Source organism: Polypterus senegalus, chromosome 6 (genome assembly GCF_016835505.1).
Source record: "Polypterus senegalus isolate Bchr_013 chromosome 6, ASM1683550v1, whole genome shotgun sequence".
Taxonomy (NCBI): domain Eukaryota; kingdom Metazoa; phylum Chordata; class Cladistia; order Polypteriformes; family Polypteridae; genus Polypterus; species Polypterus senegalus.
This window is the reverse complement of record NC_053159.1, coordinates 30651418-30674800: the sequence shown is the minus strand read 5'-3', so window position 1 is coordinate 30674800 and position 23383 is coordinate 30651418. Positions and strand designations below refer to the sequence as shown.

Here is a 23383-nt window from a genome sequence, read left to right as displayed (position 1 = left end):
AGGCGGGCTGCCATGTGCCTTTTACTAAGCAGTGGCTTCTGTCTGGCCACTCTACCATACAGGCCTGATTGGTGGATTGCTGCAGAGATGGTTGTCCTTCTGGAAGGTTCTCCTCTGTCCACAGAGGACCTCTGGAGCTCTGACAGAGTGACCATCGGGTTCTTGGTCACCTCCCTGACTAAGGCCCTTCTCCCCCGATCGCTCAGTTTAGATGGCTGGCCAGCTCTAGGAAGAGTCCTGGTGATTTCGAACTTCTTCCACTTACGGATGGAGGCCACTGTGCTCAATGGGACCTTCAAAGCAGCAGAAATTCTTCTGTAACCTTCCCCAGATTTGTGCCTTGAGGCAATCCTGTCTTGGAGGTCTACAGACAATTCCTTAGACTTCATGCTTGGTTTGTGCTCTGACATGAACTGTCAACTGTAGGACCTTATATAGACAGATGGTAAATATAATTTACCACAGGTGGATTTAAATTAAGCTGCAGAAACATCTCAAAGATGATCAGGGGAAACAGGATTCAACTGAGCTCAATTTTGAGCTTCATGGCAAAGGCTGTGAATACTTATGTAAATGTGCTTTTTCAATTTTTTTATTTTTAATAAATTTGCAAAACCTCAAGTAAACTTTTTCACATTGTCATTATGGGGTGTTGTGTGTAGAATTCTGAGGAAAAAAATGAATTTAATCCATTTTGGAATAAGGCTGTAACATAACAAAATGTGGAAAAAGTGATGCACAGTGAATACTTTCCGGATGCACTGTATATAGTTTAACAACAGCCACTCTCTGTGCCAATTTTTACATGCAGAGTCTTTTCTGCCATTTTTAGGATCTAAGATTAAACTTATATACAGCCACTGCCACTTCACTCCCAGCTAGTCAATTCATATTTGGTCATGGAATGGATGACGCAGTTATCGATGCTAATACAGTACATATAGGAACAGGAAATTAACTATTAATGATGTACGTAAGGGCTGAAGGAGTAATAATTAGAAACTCCTAACTAAATATTTGTGCAGGATTAGGTCAAATGTGAATTAAGATACAGTGGAGACTTCAAATCGTGATGGTCATGTTTTCTTAAGGAACACTGACAGCTGATAAATTACAGAATACAGAAAATGGTAACAGAAAAATTCAAAAGAAAATGCTATTAAATCAAGAGTTCTCAAAGTGGTTGATATCGACCTCCTGGGGTCGATTTGAACTTTCTAGGGGTTGATAGTTTCATTAAAAAAATTTGGGGGTCGACAACAGCAAAAATAGACCCCCTTACTACTGCTATTTGTTTGCTACTTCAAAATATCTGTGATTCCAATAGGTAAGAAATAAAATAATTTCAAAAAAACCCTTTTTTAATAAAAACACATTACATACCAAATTTGCGAACTAAAAGGTAAAATGTCATTGAAAGAGTCACACGTAAGAATGCATGAAAATTCATGTAGCACAAACATGTCTGTGCATTGTCCTATTAAACGTTTCGAAGCAAGTGCGGACATGAAAAAACGTCGCATGTCCGCACTTGCTTGCGGTGGGACGAGACGACGCATATTCGATATTAGCAGAATCTATCAGTCTTCCACAGTCATGCTTTTATAAAACACTATAAATTTGATCGTTTGATGTGACATGTACTTATTTATGAATTGAACTTTGAATATAATTAGTTATTGAGGAGCAGTACTACGAAAAATATAATCAGAGGACACAGTTTATTTATTCGAGTTTGAACAAAAATCTTCTGTTTCAAGTAAGTACATACTTTATTGTTTTTTTATATCACAGGGGTTGTCAAAACTGTTTGTTAATAAAAGTTTTTATTTCTTCAGATAATATGACTGTACCAAAAAAGAAATGCAGACAGTACAGCTTGGACTATTTGTACTTATTTAGAATTTACATATTTATTTAATAAATGTTAAAAATATATAAATTAAAAAAAAAAACTTTTTTACTTTAATTTTCGTTAGTGCAGGTTTCGATATTAAATGTTGCACAAGATAATGCTATATTCCGTAGTCCTTTAATCTTTTTCAATCATTAATTACAAGTGATTAAAAGGGAAAGTTTGATATCTAGTGAAATATTTAATATTGAATACTGTACACATTTATTAATTTGAGTAAGTAAAGTAAATGACTAGGGGGTCGACGGTTTTTAAAAGTTTTTAACAAAGGGGTCTGCACCTGAAAAAAGTTTTGGAACTCTTGTATTAAATAATATTAAATAAATTCCTATCTTAATACATAAGTAATGCAATGACGTAAAGCCTGAATGGTTGAGAATATCTTACATTTTTAGAACAATGCAACACAATATATTTCACTCATATTTATAATTATTCTTCTGCCTATATTTTTGTATACAAGATATACAGAAGATCAAGAGCAAAAAAAGGATACAAGTGGAGTATATAAGCTGAGAACCACAATGCTACCCTAGTCAGTTATTCTAACATCTGCACTACTCAATAAATTCCTATCTTAATACATAAGTAATGCAATGAAGTAAAGCCTGAATGGTTGAGAATATCTTACATTTTTAGAACAATGCAACACAATATATTTCACTCAAATTTATAATTATTCTTCTGCCTATATTTTTGTATACAAGATATACAGAAGATCAAGAGCAAAAAAAGGATACAAGTGGATTATATAAGCTGAGAACCACAATGCTACCCTAGTCAGTTATTCTACCATCTGCACTACTCAGCAAAAACTATGCACTGGCATTGATTGCCCCTTCTGAACACTACATGTGAAACATCATTGAGAATTTCTTCAATTTTATCATAACTAACTTAACATTTTGGGGAGGATTATTTTTCTGGGGCCCCACAGCTATGAGATCTATTAGTCAAAACCATTTTTACTTATCTGCAAAAAGCCATACATTTCTTGTCTATCGGTTAGTGTGCGAGTCAGAGACCTGTGTCAATGTATACTGAAAACAAACAAATGGCGCTTGAAATCCTTTCCTCCTCATTTTCTTTTTGTTCTTTGCCCCCAAATCATCCTGGACTCTTTTGATTTGAGGCAGCTCGTTAATCAGCCTACACATAAAGCAGGTCATACGTTAGACTTAGTGATTACTAAAGGACTTAAAGTTGATATAAAGCAGGTCATTGATATCGGTCTATCAGACCATTTCCTTCTACTATTTAATATAGAAATAAAGATAGAAAACGCTCATGAGAAGCATTTTGTTAAAAAACGCTTCTTTGACTCATCAGCAGCTTTAAAGCTTACAACTATTCTAAGCAATCAGTCCGTTTATAATGCCAACTATAATACCGAGGATAATGTAAATAGTAAAGTGGAAAACTTTAATTCTAAAGTAAGAACTGCTGTTGACATAGTTGCACCTGAAAAGACAGTTAAAAAATCCTCTAGTATTGTTATTCCATGGAAGACCCAAAGAGTGTCTGATTTAAAAAGAACATGTCGTAGAGCTGAGCGTAAATGGAGGAAAACTAAACTAACTATCCATTATGAGATATTGAAGGCTAAAATAACAGAATACAATAACACTGTCCGTCTTGAGAGGCTGCTATTTCTCTAATATTATAAATAACAATGCTAGTAATCCCAGAGTCTTATTTTCTACAATTGATCGTCTGTTAAACCCAGGTAACACAAAGGAATGCCCCCAGAATACTTCCAGTGAAACCTGTGAGAACATTGCTGTATTTTTCAATCAAAAAATTAATGATATTAGAGATAACATAGTATATCTCCCCAACACTGCAGAACCTCCAAAGCCCCGGTACTCCATTATAAACAAATTAAATGCTTTCACCAGGATAGATTTACCTGAATTACATAGTATAATCTCTCAACTGAAACCCTCCACCTGCGTCCTTGATCCAATACCAACCAGGTTTTTCAAAGAAATATCAGGCGTTCTAATTGACAATATTCTGGACATAGTTAATTGTCATTAGATACGGGGTCTTTCCAGACTGTCTTAAGACTGCTGTAGTTAAACCCCTGCTCAAAAAATAATCTTGACCCCTCTGCCTTTGAAAATTTTAGACCCATCTCTAACCTGCCCTTCTTAAGTAAAATTCTAGAGAAGGCAGTCATTATGCAGTTAAATGACCACCTCAATAAACATGCTATTCTTGATACATTTCAGTCAGGCTTCAGAACAAATCACAGTACAGAAACTGCACTTGTTAAAGTAGTAAATGACTTGCGGTAAATGCAGACAGAGGCCATTTATCTGTTCTCATCCTCTTAGATCTGAGTGCTGCATTTGACACCATTGATCATAATATTCTTAGAAATCGCCTTAGTCAATGGGTGGGCCTCTCTGGCAGTGTCTTAAATTGGTTTGAATCCTACCCGGCAGGAGAAAATTCTTTGTGAGTTGTGGTAATCAAATCTCAAAGACACATGATATCCGATATGGTGTTCCACAAGGCTCTATCCTGGGTCCGCTGTTATTCTCAATCTACATGCTTCCGTTAGGTCAGATTATCTCAGGTTACAACGTGAGCTACCACAGCTATGCTGATGACACACAGCTGTACTTATCTATAGCACCTGATGACTCCGACTCTTTGATTCACTAACACAATGTCTTACTGGTATTTCTGAATGGATGAATAGTAATTTTCTCAAACTAAATAAAGAGAAAACTGAAATTTTAGTAATTGGCAATAATGGATTCAGTGAGGTTATCAGAAATAAACTTGATGCACTAGGATTAAAAGTTAAGACGGAAGTAAAAAATTTAGGGGTAACCGTTGACTGTAATCTGAATTTTAAATCGCATATTCATCAGACCACTAGGACAGCATTTTTCACTTAAGAAACATAGCTAAAGTTAGACCTCTTATATCATTGAAAGATGCTGAGAAATTAATTCACGCTTTTGTTTTCAGTAGACTAGATTACTGTAACGCACTCCTCTCAGGACTACCCAAAAAAGACATAAATCATTTGCAACGAGTGCAGAATGCAGCTGCTAGAATCCTAACTGGGAAAAGAAAATCCGAACACATTTCTCCAGTTTTGATGTCACTACACTGGTTGCCTGTGTCATTCAGGATTGACTTTAAAATACTGCTTATGGTTTATAAAGCCTTAAATAATCTCGCTCCATCTTATATATCGGAATGCCTGACACGTTATATTCCAAATCGTAACCTTAGATCTTCAAATGAGTGTCTCCTTATAATTCCAAAAGCTAAACTTAAAAGAAGTGGTGAGGCGGCCTTCTGCTGTTATGCACCTAAAATCTGGAATAGCCTGCCAATAGGAATTCGCCAGGCTGATACAGTAGAGCACTTTAAAACACTGCTGAAAACACATTACTTTAACATGGCCTTTTATAACTTCACTTTAACTTAATACTGATACTCTGTATGTTCAATTCTTCATAATAACTATTCATGGTGGCTCTAAAATCCATACTGACCCCTACTCTCTCTTCTGTTTCTTTTTCCGGTTTCTTTGTGGTGGCGGCCTGCGCCACCACCACCTACTCAAAGCATCATGATGCACCAACATTGATGGACTGAAAGCCAGAAGTCTACGTGACCATCATCATCAGGTCCTTCCATGAAAACCCTAAATACAAAGAGGACTGTTTGACTTATGTTAGGTAGATTGCCCAGAGGGTACTGGGCGGTCTCTTGGTCTGGAACCCCTACAGATTTTATTTTTTCTCCAGCCTTTGGAGTTTTTTGTTTTTTGTCCACCCTGGCCATCGGACCTTACTCTTATTCTATGTTAATTAATGTTGACTTATGTTTATTTTTTATTGTGTCTTCTATTTTCTATTCATTTTGTAAAGCACTTTGAGCTACATTTTTTTGTATGAATATGTGCTATATAAATAAATGTTGATTGATTGATTGATTGACATTTTAACGTTCCATTTTCTGTACTATTCATCTGCAATGACCCATTTTGTTCATGATATTTTAAATACAGCAATAGTAAAAATATTGTAATGAATGTATCAGAACTGAACAAATTAACTAATAATACAGTGCTGTTCTGTAACTTGTCACAATACTTTAACATTTTATTGTTTCTTATCTAAACGTTAAATCTTATTTTCTTATACCCTTGAAAACATTTTGTTATAAAAATTGAGTATTTAGGGAATCTGATTTGCTTTATAAAGGAAAAAGATATAAAACAGCTATTTGCAGTGGCAGCGACGTGAAGTTGGTGAGCAACTCCCTAGATTCCCTAGATTATTACAAGGTGAAAAAGAATACACTGGGGTTAGTACTAAAGTGCCAATACTTTGATTTCACTTCATTGATTTCAAAATATTTATAAAACAATGAAAACAACTTAACCATGGACAGGTTTTGAAAAGCAATAATGTAGGAGTGTTGCTGTTCCTCTCCAGTAATGTGTATTTTCTTAACAAATTAGTGGTAACAGAATGTGCATTCGGAATATTCTTGTTAAACAGTACAAAATTTCCCTTTCCAAGTGTTAGCTTGCTATACTCTACAGAAGGAACACCTTAGAAAAAAACAAGGTAGTAGAAGCATGATGAATAGAGACAAACATGTTAGTACACAACAGACACACAAGAAATTTAAGAAGCAACATCCTTTAATTTTGATTACAACAAAGCTCTTTTCCCAAAAAATCCATTAGGATATGGACATTTTGTGGAAAGCCATAAACATGCAACATATCAAATACAAAGATGACAAAATAATGCAAATTACAAAGAATGCAGACATACTGCATTTTCAGCAAAATTAGCTCATATTTTAGTTTACAGCTAGAGAATGAAAATACAGGTTAGTTTTGAATATTACTTGTGGATCAAATTATAGACACACTATGTTAAGTCTGGCTAGAGGGTTTAAAATGAGCATCAATCCACGCTTTACATCTTTACCTGGGGTGGAGTTGGTGTGGAAGGTGGTCGACCAACTGGTGGTGTTGGATTTCGACTCCCAGCCCCTCCTACAGCTCCTAACATTATTTCTTCCGTAATATCCTTACCACCTTGGTTAGGATCTCTAATACGGATCTGAAAGTAAAACATACGTTATTGATTCTTGCTACCACAGCAATAACAATTTTTTTGTTGTTGATTCCAACATTGCATACATAGCAAACCTTACAACGCAAACTTACCGAGCAGTTACAATGCAATATGATGCAGTGTTTTTTTTTTACACAATTGATAAGACAGGTTTTGTCACTTGCAAGGAAGTTTCTTCCAGCCTGTACAAACCTTAAGCCAGCTGAACATCTATCCTGTCTGGAAGACAGTTGACAAATAATGCAAAAACACAGGAAAATGTCCCCTTATTTTTTCATTTGGTATGGGTCTTGTTTCCTCATTTCATGATCTGCATCTCTAATGTAGGTTTCATTCTTTTTTTCCATGTGTTTGTGCCATAAAATTTAATTTGTGTGAGTAAGGACAATGGTAAATGTGGTGTGAGGTTCATATCTAGATTGAAATAAATGACTTTACAGATGAGTAACTAGATATTAACCACCAGCTTGGGCAGTAACTGCACAGCATACTGTTTAAGGCTTGATATCCACTATTTGAGGATGTGAACAGGACAGTCTATAAAAAGTGAGTGTAGTCACTTTTATCCAAAGCTGTAGTGTGACAATTGTTTGGACAAAAACATATATTGCAGCATTACATACGTCAATTTTTTGCTAGTGCTACATAAAGTACATCGAGAATAAGGGCTACATAGAGTTATAGCATAGTTGTACACACTTAAAAATATGGATCTTGGAAAGTATCAACAGAAAGCAGCACAGAATGTAAACACTACAACTGCACACTCATGTTACTGCTCATATTCCAATAACATATATGCCTCTCAACAGAGCAACAGTAAAATATTAAAGTCAGGTTCAGTGCTCACTTTCTTCAGCATTCCCTATATTTCTATAAATGTTAGTTGCAGTTTATTTTTGTTGAACAAACACAATGGCAACAGAATTCACTCACTTTGGAAAGAACCTCCCTCTACATATTTGTGTACAATGTCTGATCTTTTCTCAGTCACTGTTGAATTTTCATACATCAGAAAATTGTACTTCTATAGTAATTTGAATTGTAAAATATAGTTTAAAAAATCTGTGTACTTCTGATAACAAAGGTTTTATCACTTTCATAACATTTAACACCTCACTGCATTTTAGATGTCTCGATAGTGCCTACCAACATACATAACTATGTATGTAAACTGTCATTGTAAACTGTCAAAGACAAAATCTTAGGAATATAAAAACATGAGAGGTCTAAAATGACACCTTTCCTTCAGTAGTCGAATGAGACAATGTGTTTTCCCAACTCCACTGCAACTTTAATGTTTCGCCAGGGCAGACAACGGGGCATGGGGTTTACAATCTGTAAGTTCCAAGACTTAAAAGTAAGGTACCCCATAGTGTATAGGGCTTTAGAATGGGTGCTTGGTCACTCCATCTTCAAGTTCTTTTTGGCATCTATGATGCCTGGGCAACTGAGGAGAATCTATCTGATCCCTTAGAGCCTCTGCAACTTACCTGAATAAGTTATGAAATGAGTGATTTGATAACTGTTGTTTAAAATAAAACTCTGGGTTGATACAACTGTTCTTTGTGCCTTCTGGAGTATGGTGTTACAATTTAAAATTTTGCAGAGTAGTGATACTACTGATAGGGTGCTGATCAAAACTGGCTGATTTTCACTTTGAATGAGAAGGAGTCTCCCAATTGAGAAGTAAAGCAGAGCCTGAAAAATCTGCCATTAGTGCAATACAGTTTTTGTGCTCCTCTAGGTAATGTATTATGAGGTGTGAGGAAGTGCACATACTGTATAGTACTGTATTGAGAGCGAAGCTTAAAGCTGAATGATTGAAAGTGAATAACTGGTGAAGATCAATTACCTTTCTGAAATAAATCTGATATTGTTTTAGGAACAACAGAAACACAAAGATATCAGATCCAGCCAGACTTATGCATGACAGACAACAGGTGACACAATCTGGCTAATGTGTTCCACATTTTAATGCCATATTAATGACCATGTTAATTAAGAATGTGAACATGTTTGGGAAAAGCATGACTTGTGTCTCCCAGTGATGGATTAGCATTTGAAGAATATATCCCAGCTTTCCTAAAGTTAAAATTTCTTCAACATGTGCATCAACCAGTGCTCTTCAGTGAATACAAAGAATGCAAAATCAACTTACAGTCTTTTTCTCTCTTTTTGCTGGAGGAGGCTGCTGTGGTGTAGGCACTAAAATTGGAGGAGAGGAATACACAGTCTGTCCAGGATAGTACGGTGCTCCTGCAATGTTTGGCAAAAAAATAAATGCAGTAATATACATGAATTTACGTTACTGTTTAAAAAAAAATTAGGTAAGCAAGGCTACAAGTATCACAGGTTTAACTTAAATATTTGAAAATCAAAATACCAATGCAATTTTACAACTTTCTTTGCAAAACCTTTGCCATTACCGTTTACAACACTTTTCTCTCTTATTCTGCAAGTACGTGCTTAAACAAAACCTTATGTAAATATTTAAAAATCTTCACAAACTTTGCATTGTATAATGAAAGGAATTCAAAATGTTGATACTGTACCATATTTAAGTATTACAGGTGACAAAATAGCATATAGATCCTCCACAAGCTTAATCAGCTGTATGACAGGTTTCAAGAATAAAAATATGTTTTTCTACATATGTACATACACACACATTAATATAAACTATCATTAATCATTGCACCTGAGAGTGGAAACATGCTGCCTGTTAAATAGCACATACAAGTAAGAATTTCACTGTAATGATTTACATGAAACAAAATCCTTTTAACCTATTTAAAAAAAAAAAATCTAAAGCTTGTGCTAGAGTCTGTAAAGGTCTGGGAAATGGAAGAGACAAAATAAAACAATAAACAAAATACTGTAACTGTAAATATATCTAAATAAATGTTTTGTTTTCTTTAGAATAGAAGTACAACCCTTTAGAAAGCAATCGTAAAAAGTAACTAAATTATTTATATATATATATATATATTTATATAAAAAAAATAAAACTCAGCTATAAAATTTTAGAATACAGAACATATAAAACTGTAGAACATATCTGCATAGCATAATATTCAGGTGAATTTGAGGACTACGTTAATTGACTTCAATGTTGGAGCCTTTTACATTTTTAATTTACTTCAAAAGAGTACATTACATTTTTGTTTCTTAAATACATTAGTACACTACATTAAGCACCTGCTTTTTAAAAATACTTTACAATGACATGTAGTTAAAAATTTGGCCTTAATGGGGCTACTGTGGCTCAGTAGCTCTCATAGAGAAAGAAAGCCTAATTCAAGTGATTTAAAAATGGATATGCTATTGGTATTTGTATAGGGTCTGTGATTAGTTGTTAGACTCTGCTGAAATTCAAGAGTAGTGCGGGGCGGTATGACCAAAATTCTATATCATGGTATTATTCAACGGTATGTTTTTCCCCCATGCATGAGTGGATGTTAACCACATTTTCCATTGGAATTACTGCAGTAGACTGGCTAAGAATAACCTATTCCACTGTCACGAGAATTGTACAAAAAAACATTTTAATGCGCACACAAATATTAATACAGGTTTGCATGGCTTCATAAAGTGAGTTTTCAAGGGGGTGGCAATAATGAAGAGAAGGAATCACAGTTGTAGTCAAAATATAGAACCTTTTTATTGAAAAAAGTATGCAAACAACTTAAACTATAATTTTGACAACATATTTTCAACCATCCAAAGAAGCATTTAAAATATATAAATATCCAGTGGTGCTTGTCAAACGTTGTATTGTATTGCACTGAACATGTCTTAGAAAAGGAATGAATAGTAAATATTTTTTATAAACCAACTACAGTATACTTTCTGTTAATGTTAACAATCTCTGTCCACTGACATTTCAGCTATATGGATTGTAATGGCATTGGTTATCTTAATCCACCGCTTGCTTTTTTTGTTGTAGACAGTGCCTCTAGCAAACGTGTCTACAAGTGACATCTGACTCGATTTTTTCAGTTTTACCCTAGGACGTGGAGGGTGCCAATCTTAGTTCCATACATTCATGGTACTCCAAAGCATGTGTGCGGCTAAGGTGGTGCAGCAAACTGCTTGTGTTGCCGCCTCCGGTGACAACTTTAGCTTTACAGCATTTGCAGTAAATAGCTGTTTGGTCCACATCTGACCTTTTAAAACGGAATTATCTCTAGACAACAGACATGGCTCATTTTTTCAGCAAAAGTTCTTCTGTGTCATCATGTTCCAACTTTATCGTCTGCTACAGCTTTGTCTCTGTCCATTTTCAGCGCTCAAAAGCTCTACTAACGCATGTACTCTGTTGCATGCGTATTTAACGGTGTAGCAGCGGAAAAAGGTCCCCCCTTAAACAGTTTCCAGCTGAGCCACGTTCCAAACATTGTTTAGGCCTGCTTATATTAAGAATAAAGTGATATTGCCAAAAGAAAACTAGGTTTATATAAAAATAAGTCATATTAGTATAAAATCATTATCATTATTACTCCATGAAAGAAGAATGCAACTTAAATAAGCTCCCCATTTAGCTATACATATCAGATAAAGCCCAGTAATTCATTCAAATTAACTAAATAACTAAGAACCTGGAAAATAACTGAATTATTGTATAATGGAAATACTAAAGATATCACTGATCATAAAGAATTGTATTTCAGGCTCAAGTTACACAAAAGCAAAAGCAGCTCTTCGGGTACGAATGAACAGTATAATCACAGCTCTGGTATGTTATACTGCTAAGCAACATTTTTAGCACAGTGAAAGTTGTCATCCAGCTCTCTCCATATTTATGGCTTAAGTCAGTCTTTTTGCTCACCATAAAACCCGCTCACCACAGCCCACTCTTTGCTGAATGCCAATCAACTCTGATGTGCTGCCCACACATCAATTGCAGGTTCTCTGTCTAACTATCTTATGTTCGTATCACATAGGGGAATTCCCCTCTTTCCTTCTGAACTGATTCATTCAAACACCTTTTAGCTACAGGTTGATTAGCTCCATTCTTTACAATAGTAATGTTTCAGATGAATTTACATCCCTTAAGGTAATCATATGAAATATTAATACATAATTCAGCACAATTATACTAATTTACCAACCACCAGAGCCACATCACTGCTTCACGACTCAGTTTGCTAGGCTATTATCTGACTTAGCTATAAATTATAACCATAGAGTGGAGATAGGGGATTTTAATATTCACATAGATGAGGAAACTGACACCAGTAGGAAATGTTTTACTATTCTGCTAAATTTGGCAAAGTGTTGCCAGATTATTAATGGCCCAACTCATTGTCATAATATTACATTGGATCTTATTAATACTTATGGAGCTAAAGTTCAAGAAGTACTTATTACACGACTAAGTGAAATTACTGTATCACTGATCACTCCTTAATTACATATGGCTTGTTCCTGCCACTACCAATAAAATTGAATTTTAAAGACAGTGCAATATATGGATAGTAACTCTACATTACAATCTGCAGATCTTCTGAGAAGCTAAAATTTTAATTGTAGAAAACAATGTACAGTACAACGACGGATTTATAGTGCATCTCAGAAAAAGGCACTGGATACAGTAGGCCTCCTTAGAAAGAAATAAAGAATAAAAGGCACACAGAAAGTCAACTATAAGGTCAGTACTCATATTTTTAAAATACAATGGTAAAAAATGGAGCATAGATGGCAAACAAAGTTACACATCTTCAGAAATGCATCAAGAGACAATGTTGAAGTATTAAGAAAAAATACATTTTCTTGCATGTTCTAAGACAGAAAAAAAATCTTTGTGTACTGACTGCTTAGAACAATTGCCAGTCTGAGAAATAGAAATTCTAAACTGCCATGTAAAATACCTACAAACATTAGCGGTACGATTTTCTTCATTTTTAATGACATTTTAGACAACAGATTTCTTTTACAAAAATTGCTTGTTTAAATGGTTCAAATGAGTCTGGTTGTGGAAAATAAGCTCTGTGATGGCACAGATCTAGTCTGTACACACAATAATGCTCTTGCCTGGTGCACTAGCCTACTTTAAACTTCAAAACCCCTGTTCTTTAACAACATTAATAGAAATCATGGCCTTTACAATCATGTTTATCACGAGTAATGCTATGAGTACCGTTATTTGCTTTGTGAGACTGTTATGATCTGTGAACTGACAATGAACCTCTGCTAAGTACTTCCGTTTCAAAACACAAAGCATGGCTGTAGTTGACATATGCAATGGCTGCTTGCCCTAATGAAATTTGCCCTGGAAATCATTAACATTTATCTTTTCAAAGTTCCAAACAGAACTTTGATAGTTACAGTGACCTTACTTTTATTAGACCAACCTGATAAACACAGACTATACCTACACTACCTGCTGGTGAATTATAGGAGGTCACCGTTGGAGAACGAATAGGGCTAATTACATTAAAAAAAAAAAATTAAAGCAGACAAAAACTTGTATTAGAAATATCTGACTATTTCGTATTCACATGATACTTATTTGAACAATACCTGAGGAGAACACATGCATTTGGGTGTTTTTCCCATATCAGAAAAAGTTCAATATTTAAAAGTTCAACTGTTATAGATGACATATTAAGGAGATCAAATTATTACTGTATATACTATATGGCTCAAATGTTTTCTTTGGTATATCTGAGGTAAAATATTGATAATGCTGGACAGCACAATACACATCTTTTGAAGTATATGATTTACAGAATCTGGTAAACTGCTTCTATGTCCTTCCTAATACAAAGTAAGAGGGTAGCTACATTTCTATAAACTGTTTTGTGGAGTAAAAGCTACCTTCATAGCATGCATCTTTAAATATGTTGTTTATAGCAATTTTATGAAATGCAAACTTGTAAATGGTCATTTTTTTTTTTAAATTAGTTAACCCTATTTGTTATAAGTAGTGAATCTGTGTAGACACAAGTTAGATCACTGCTATTAAATCAGTGAATCGGTTTTGGTTGTGAATTAATTCACATTTTAGTGATTATGGTTTTGTTGTCACAAATATGGGCTGGAAGAAATTCTTGAAAATAAGATTAGTGTAGGATTCTTGATGCAGTATGAGCAGAGTTTCTGTAACAAAATTTTGGTTTACCCATTAGGCCAACTTCTTATTTCTAATCCATAGTCATAACTTGTGAAATAGTGATTGCAAAGTGGGGAAACAAAGTAGAAAGCAGGTTTCTCCTTCAAACACCTAGGCTTACTCAGTCACTGGGTGAGGACTGAGAAATGTTGGTGATGGTATGTGCTACTTCTTATTTAAAGAAGGCAGCTGAAGCTAAAGAGGATCGGATCACCATCTGCTGAAGGTTTACTGGCACCATTAACTAAGAGAAGATTAAAAAGTATGCTATGTCTAAGGGAACCATAGGAATCCTAAAGAGTGAAATGGACTCTGTTAGAGCAAAACCTGGTCTTCCTAAGTCAGTATATATGTTATCATAGCCTTTACCATGAAAAGAAGAGTAGAAAATGAAAAGATGGGTGTTTGCAGAGATAAATTCAATGCAGAAATTTAAACTGATGCAGTGGCGTAGCGTGGGTGTTAGCCGCCCGGGACGGAGGAAAATTTCGACGCCCCCTTATTTAGGTATTTCAATTTAAAAGACTAAAATATACAGTAATTCTTTGCCGCCCCCTAAAAGTGCCGCCCGGGGCGGACCGCCCCCGCCCCCACTACGCTATGCCACTGAACTGATGGCTGTAAGACAGCAATCGACCAGCTACTGTAATATCAGAGTATACACAGGAAAACAATAGTTATGTAGATAATGCCTTTTAAAATAAACTAGTTATTGGGAGGTGAAACAATTTAAGAAGCTTGAATTATACATTATACATGACATATATATATATATATATATTATATATATATATATATTATATATATATATATATATTTAAAATCTAATTACAATTGCTAAGGTTAAACCAGTATTCTTTTCTTAATGGAATAAACCGCAGAAGATCATGTAAGGATGAATTTAGCAAAGCAGTTTCAGAAATAAAGCATAAATAAACTGTGTGTTCTAAATTACTTTTTTTTAATGAAAATAATTAAGAACAACTCACCATAGGCTGTAGGGAACTCCCCAGGTCCAGGACCTGTATAAAAAGTGCTAGGACCTGGAGGCTGAACAGAATACTGCTGAGGTGGTGCCACATATGGGGAACTGTGCCGGTACTGCAATAAACAGAAAAGAAATCAATAGTCTTTAAACAAAACTGCACGTTTGACATAAATCACTGGAAGGTTTCTGAAGTAAATTTTGAACTTTCCTGTTTAAATAAGTTATAAACTCATGATAACTAATCTTTTGTGCTAGAGTACGTCTCAAAATTACTTTATATCATTATATTTCCTACTTGTTGTGTATCATTTTGACCTATTATCTGGCAATGTTCCAAAACATATTCTTTCACCTTTCTAACATTGACTATTACTGTAAACATTCACCCGCAACATATGACTGACATATGCCATGTGCTAGTACCAGTCTCCCTGGATTTCTGGAATATTTTAGTGGTTATTTGGACCAGAGGAAGAGCCAGACACAGTTAATCGCTTATTATGCTCCTTTAAAAATGGTGATATTAAAAATAATTACATATATATATATATATATGTGAATTACAGAAGATTGAAATCCTCATATCTCAAGTACCATGGGAGCCACACTTGTTTCACTTTAAATTCAACATTTTCATAAATCATAAATTCAGCTCTTTTCACCTTTTATCTGAATGTAATTGTCCCACTTTTACCATAAAGGAAAAAAAAAATAAAGAACTCTAATGCTCGACTACAGAGAAATTTAGAAAAGAATAAAAAGAAACCAAACAAGCGCAGAAAGTACAGGATTATCTGCACTAAAGATGTGAAAGCAGTTTTTATGCGATTTCAAAGACAAATAAAATTTACTGTACACCATTGGAAGTCTTGGAAACTTCACAATCACAGCTAGGGAAAGCCTTAGGTTAAGAGAGGCTTAATTAAATCTATATTTTAATAATAATGCACTGGCTGTAATTCATATTTTAAAACCAGAACAATCAAAGCTAACAAGTAGTAATTACACGCCCTAATCTTGCCCTATCACAAGAAATTATTCTTAATTTTCTACAGTATCATTCACTGCTCCAGCTCCTCGGCAACCCTACTCTGGATAAGTGGGTTTAAAAATGGATGGGTAATGAAAAGCTAAAGCATAAAACTCATGACATTTAATAATATCTACAACATCATTCTGATAGAGGGTTTTAAATTTGGCATGTTATTATAAAGATGTCTGACAAGAGCAACATACTCACCTGTGGAATATAGTACTGGGGACCCTGTGGTGTGGGGAAGGGCATGGCTGTCATTGTCATCATGATGGGTTGATTAGGAGGATATACAGCAGCAGCAGGGGTCTGTGATCCTGGGCGAATTGATGGACTGTTGCTGGGAATGGGAGCTCTTGCTGTCTGCATCTGAGGCCTTGGAAAAAACTGCAGAGAGAAATAAAAATATTCCAATTGGAGGAAAAGGAGACAATAAGATAGTTAACACTCAGTGGTCACGCCAATAAGACCACATCTACATTAAATTCAACATAATGCACATGGGAAAGTGACTGCGTATGGGGGTATTGTATTATATTATTATTAAAAAAGTTAGCTTGGGTAGAGAGAACAAAAACTATTCATTAAAAGAATTACATACATTTTAAAGTTGAGGACATGAATGATACATGAATACTTGTATATAAAAAACATTACTGCAAGGTTTTTAAAGAAATGCAAAAAATAAAGGTGTGAATGTTGGCATGGTGTGAATCTTCAAATCAACGGGGGACAGGGACCGAGAATGCTCAATTGCATAACATACTACTAATGATTATAATTATAGTATCAGTGATCTGGACATACATGAATTGAAATGAAGACAATTCAAATTTCAATAGAAACTACTAGAAAATACAATCTATCCAAATGCACATGGTAGGTGCATATATCATATATTTTGCATATATTTGCTTAGCTTTCCTTTGGGTGGCATGGGATTTTTTGAATGCAGTTAGTAAAGCCTCCTTCTACTCTTGTTAAAATGAAAGTGGCACCCAACAATAATACAGCCTAAAGTTTCAGAAAGGAAAAAAAAAACACAAACATGGTTCAGACACTTGTCACAAAAACACACAAATATGTAAACATATGGAATAAACATATTTGTATGGATTTACACATGCATAAAATGTTTATTTTTCCTGTTCTCTTTGATTGAATTTCCATGAAATGAGATGAATTAGAAGAAAAAACAAAAAGCAAAAACAGTGCCTGCTCTCTGTAAACATTGTGATGGTAAAGACCAAATTGTTTTTGTTGTTCAAGCAAATAAGAACTGAGATGAAAAGGTGAATATGAGGCAAAAGGACAAAGTGTAACTTTTTTCTGGTTAATGCTGCGCACACACACAGTATGCTTTAAAATTTTAGAATCTAAACACTTTTTGTTTTCTTCCTCCAACCATTTCAGGCAATCCTATGTATTGAGGCAATTAGCTGCAAGGTGCTACTTGTTGAATTGATAGTGCTCATAAAAAAGAATGTTAATGTAGTGTTTTGGATTAACCTTTGCTCTTGAATTTGGTGGCTGCCTTTAAAATCTACAAAGGCACACCAAAATGAATACTAGAGGAACATCCATGAAAGAACAGCAAGCAATTTGATGCTGAAAGAAAAGAAAAATTCAAGCACAGAAACCATACTTGTGCTCAGCAATAGGCAACAATCAGGTCGCCGAAAGTAAAGGGCTGCAGTTGATGACAGACAGATTATCAAGCCTGTGAAGAAAAAAATAATACAACTATAGTAGCAGAATGACGTGAGAAGTATAAAGAGGCATCTTTGTCTGCCAATATATATATAAAAAAAAATGTATCTATACTCATTGGATAGTTAAAAGTTATAGGCTAATTATGCAAGCAAGACAAGGCACAAAAACACATGAACATGAAAAATTTATGGGGAAATATGCGGGAGTGTAAAGTCTAACTAGTTAAGTCAATGCAATCAAGCATGCAAGACAGAAGGAGATTTAGTGTTGGGGTGCTGGAGGTGGGACACCCAGAAACAAAATATGATGGTAGTAAAACATTTTAGATAACAAACCAATGAAACTTTTTAATGACAATGGTTATAGTCATGATGCATAAGTGCCAAAGTCCAACATTTAACAATAAATTTAACTCATATCAATACTTAAATTTCCCCCCCGATAGGGAACATACAAAAAATGTAATTTTAAAACACTATAAAACAAATACACAAGAACACCTAGAAATTGTGACAGTTTGTAATTTTGCCTCGTATTTATTTATAATTTCATCTCCTAGAGGACTGTTTGATTTATGTTAGGTAGAATGCCCAGAGGGGACTGGGCGGTCTCTTGGTCTGGAACCCCTACAGATTTTATTTTTTTCGCCAGCCTTTGGAGTTTTTTTTTTGTTTTTTCTGTCCACCCTGGCCATCGGACCTTACTCTTATTCTATGTTAATAGAATTAATTAATGTTGACTTATGTTTATCTTTTATTGTGTCTTCTATTTCTCTATTCATTTTGTAAAGCACTTTGAGCTACATTTTTTTTGTATGAATATGTGCTATATAAATAAATGTTGATTGATTGATTGATAGCAAAACCAGCTTACTGCTGCTGATCAGTCTATAAAAAGCTTTTCCAAATAACAGTTAAGTGTGTCATTGTACAGTAATATATCTAAATACACACAAAGTTTTAAAGAAAAAAAAAAAACAAAAAAAACAAAAAAACACACACATACTACCAATCTAGCCAACAGTAATCATCTTAGACAACTGTTTTTACATAAGCTGACTATGTGATTGACCTTAAAGTCTTAAATTATTATAGGTTTACATCAGGTGATCAATGCAACATTCTTGATATGCTAAACGTCAACTTGGACGAGTCTACCACCAAGAAAACATACAACAAGCATGGCTTCATGGAAGGAAAAGTCTGAAAGTGTGTCTTGGACACGATTGCTGCATCAGGACCTGACTCATGCCATCAGTTACCATGAATATCACACTATCAGGCAGAATTAAACAGAAAATTCAGAAACTATGTCCAACAGCTACGTCTTAAGTGAAATTCAATCATGCCACAGAACAATTACTTATATCAAGTGCAGAATATCTGTGAAAGCATATATAAAAAAAGAAATTCATTATTTAAAAAGTGTCAAATAGCAGTCTAAAGAACACATAGGATCGATGGAGTGGGAATCTATACAATGTTCCATGGTGAATTAGTCAATGAAACTAACCAGCATGTTTTAATTTTAAACTTTTCTCATCTCCATGTCCTGGAAAATCAAGTTTTTTTGCTGAAGTATCAGAATAACGTGATGATTATTTAATAATAATAATTCTTTACATTTATATAGTGCTTTTCTCATTACTTAAAACGCTCTCCACACAGGGAGGACCAGGAACGTGAACCCACAATCTCCTTACTGTAAAGCAGCAGTGCTACCACTATGCCGTCAAAATAATATATGTTTAAATAAACTGAACCATAACATTTCTTGAGGGACAAATCTCTTATCATACAGTAAATTCAGAAACAGAAGCTGCAGCTGAAATGAAGATTACTCAGTTGTAAAAAGGGTTCTTTCAGCTTACATGACTTTCACTACTTGTACAACCTGAGAGGTACTGAGGAACATCAGTACTGTATGTACCATTTGGTCTCCCATGTAATAAGGGTCTTATTCTTCCTTTCACAGGGCTGTCACAAACTATGAATGCATTCCCTTCTATTCTAGTTTTAGCCAAAGAAGTGATTTAAAAGTGGGATAAAACACTGGAAACTGAGCTGCAAAACCCATTGAAAATGAAACTCTATTAAAGCAAAAAGCTTTATCAGTTTTGGGTGAAAGTTTATTAAACTGCATAGCCCAAAAAACACTCTTTAGGCTGCTGTCCATTTCTGGTCGACACAAGCAGGAATGCCACAGAGATGTAACTGATGAAATTCCAAATTAATGTATATATCACTTTTAGGAAACCCTGGTAGGTATAACAGCAATACACAAATGTGACATCTTAAACTTCATCTGACTGTATGTAGGGTCATACGTATTTACCAAACACGATTTTGTAATGCAAAACATTTTTCTTTGATGCAACATGGTATATTTAAATAAACTATCTGCATGTGCAGATTCCTTACTTGACATTTTTCCCCACCAGCTCTTACAAAAGACATGTGTAGGTGCTCTAGCAGTGATCATCTTTTATACTAATGGCACCGTGTGAATTCTTTGTGAGGGTTGATACTGATTGTTCTTGCTCAACTTTCAACATTGCTTTACATATATGTGGGTAGTGTACCAAGAAAGACCAAACTTGAACTGTTCCACATTTATGATCTATTCCAGGAGCTGCAAAATTTTCTACCACAATCTCCTTCTTGCCATTGTTTCTCTTCTTGAGAATGTGCATGCAAATGTCAACTATTAAGATACAGACATACAGTATGTATAGACTGCTTTATATTAAAGTGGGCTGCAGCGGTACACAATTTTATTACAGACTTACAAAGATATAGCCCATCTGAACATGAACTCTCAATATTGTAATATTTTTCCCTGGATTAAAACTGAGGATTTACAAGGCTACTTAACAAACAGAAACATGAAAAAGTCAGTTTATGAATGGCTAATATATCTTTAAAACATGTTTAAGCTTGGGTTATTCATTTTCCCCCTAATGTAATGGGGTCTTATAAGTCATTCAATAAGTTTGATTTCTTCAGGGGTAATGAAATATTTCCCATTTCATTAGCCCATATAATGGATGCAAATTGAATAAAGGCATTTTTGCTTTTTTGTTTAGCATAGCTACACTGCATGGTTAATTATTTCTCATTGGCCTGCTCCAGGACTGCAAAAGGAGGCCAAGAAAGAAAATGAAATGGGATAATTGCTTACAAAATTCTTACATATTTAAAAGCTGGTAGATGTTGTAGGGCAGTACGGTGTTAATTGTGGGCCAGGCAATGAAAGGACTGGGTTGGTGGGTGATGGGTTAAGTGAGTGTGTTGAAAAATTTTCTCTAGGCACATTGCCATTAAAAATATGTACAGGTGTGAATGCATTCACATGAGATGGACTTTCCACTAAAGAAATACATGAAACATGGCTTCTCTTGACTGATACTTGATGAGGATCACTTAAGATGATACTTGAACACCCCACCTGTATTCTGTGCCTTCTTTGTGTTCAAAATCGATATACTACCAAATCAAAGAATGATAGCCATTTCTTAAAGGCTGTGTCGCATGTTAGCCCCTGATACAGACAGTATTTCAAGTGTCAGGTAATAAATATGCCCCAATCTTTCTGATTAAATTTAAGTCTTTAAATAACATTTAAGTCTGTTTGTATGATGAAGTGTTCATTTGTTACACCTTCAGTAAGACCCCTTTTCGTTTGTTGACAGCTGTCAGCTCAGACACCAATTTTCAAAGGGAATTTTGATTTTTAATAAATTATTCTTAAAGATAATCCTGAAAAAAACTACAAATTCAATATTATACAAATATCTTTAGCTACATTAAATAAAAGGTTGCTAAAATTGTTTGAAAAAATATTTAACAAGGGTAAGAAAATAATCAACAATTACATTTAAAATTATTCAATAGATGCTTATAACTTTTATCAAAAATGTTTAAATGCACAAAAGTAGTTTTATGAAAACCTGGGAAAAGCAACACCATTTAACATCAATCAATTATGGAAAAATATCAATATAACTGAACCTTGATTACCTCTACATTATACACTCGCAGTGCTTTAACTGCTCTATCAATTATTCCATTCATTTTCCAAATACATTTATCAAAAGCAGTGCTGTTGGGAAGCTAAAGCCTATCCCAACATACATTAGGTGCAAGGCATGAACAGTCCTAGAACAGGGTGCCAGCCCATTGCATGGCAAACACAAGCGCACACACACATCTAAGGCAAATTTAGCGTCGCCAATCCACCCAACCTGCATGTCTTTGGAATGTGGGCAGAAAAAGGAGCACTTGTAGAAAACCCAGATGGACATGGGAAGAATACATAAATTTTATGCGGGGAGCACCTGAGACTTGAACCCTCAGTCTCTATGTTCCAAGGCAGCATGGGTTACCATTGTGCCACTGTGCTGCCATTAACTTCTATATTTAACAGTTAGTACAATATAAAAGAGAAATCACTATTAATATTATTATATGTATAATGAAGCAAAATCTAATAAGAGAGAAGAAATTAGCCAGCAAGGTGTCAGTTCACTTTCAAAAACTTACATTTTAAAGAATGAGGTGCACCTCATACATGTCACATTCTGGACATGATCCCATGTTCTTTCCATGTCTGTGTGGAGCAGACCCCAGTTTTCTTCCCACAACCTCAAAGATGTGAGTGTTAAGGTAACTGGTGATTCCAAATTGGCCCTGGGTGACTGGGCATATATGGGGGTGTGAGTGAAACTTGTCCTACAGTGGTGTTCTGTCCAGGACTGCTTCCCACATATGCATACAGGTAGTGCGGAGATACGCTTTTTCATCTCTGTGTCGCTGTACTGGATTGAACAGGTTTGAGAATGTAATGTGTGCTATGACTTTTTTTTTAAAAAGAAATATAAATAACTAAAAAAATAATCTGAAAAAGCCAATCAATATAGGGTAATTAACTCAAAAAATAATCTTATGCAAGGACTGAAGAAGAAAAATCAAAACGATTTAACAAAAGAGACATATTTTGTTGCTCGAGTCTAATTCCAAAACAGCCTCAATTAAAATTGTGTTAAGTTCTACATTTTGCTTTCTTATATGCTCTTTTCAAACACAAATCTATCAGAATTCATTATGATATTAAATTAAATACACTTGAAACATTTGTTCATAGGAAAGCCTAACTAAAATGTATAATCTGATTTTATGGGTTTTGGGGCTGAGGTTGACATACATCACATTCTTACTATATGCTCAGTAACAATGAGACAAGCATTATTTACACTAGCACCTTTACTGATAACGTAACCACAAATGAATTTGAGTCTGGTACTAATTAATTTTCAAAAAGCGCTAATAACTTGTAAAGCTGTAACTTTTAGACCCTAGTATACATTATATTATCGCTTGTCACAAATTAAGTATAACACACCTGGGATAATCTAATGATGGCCTTATCACCATTAACCATGACTAATATTAGTAAATGTAGCTTTGTGGCTCCTACACTTTGGAACTCTCCC

The 23383-nt window shown here is 34.7% G+C and overlaps 1 protein-coding gene across 15 annotated transcripts in view; it reads right to left on the bottom strand.

Moving 5' to 3' along the window:
• Nucleotides 1–23383, bottom strand: part of LOC120530915 (eukaryotic translation initiation factor 4 gamma 3-like) — a 206790-nt gene that overhangs the window by 81194 nt on the left and 102213 nt on the right. For 14 of the 15 annotated variants that reach the window (XM_039755722.1, XM_039755723.1, XM_039755714.1 and 11 more), the window contains 4 exons: nucleotides 16387–16566; nucleotides 15148–15259; nucleotides 9203–9300; nucleotides 6892–7026 (listed from right to left, as the gene is read on the bottom strand). In XM_039755722.1, the coding sequence (XP_039611656.1) occupies nucleotides 6892–7026; nucleotides 9203–9300; nucleotides 15148–15259; nucleotides 16387–16566 (525 nt within the window). Of the gene's footprint in view, nucleotides 1–6891; nucleotides 7027–9202; nucleotides 9301–15147; nucleotides 15260–16386; nucleotides 16567–17824; nucleotides 17876–23383 lie in introns of those variants that run through there. The other variant, XM_039755728.1, reaches the window with a different exon arrangement.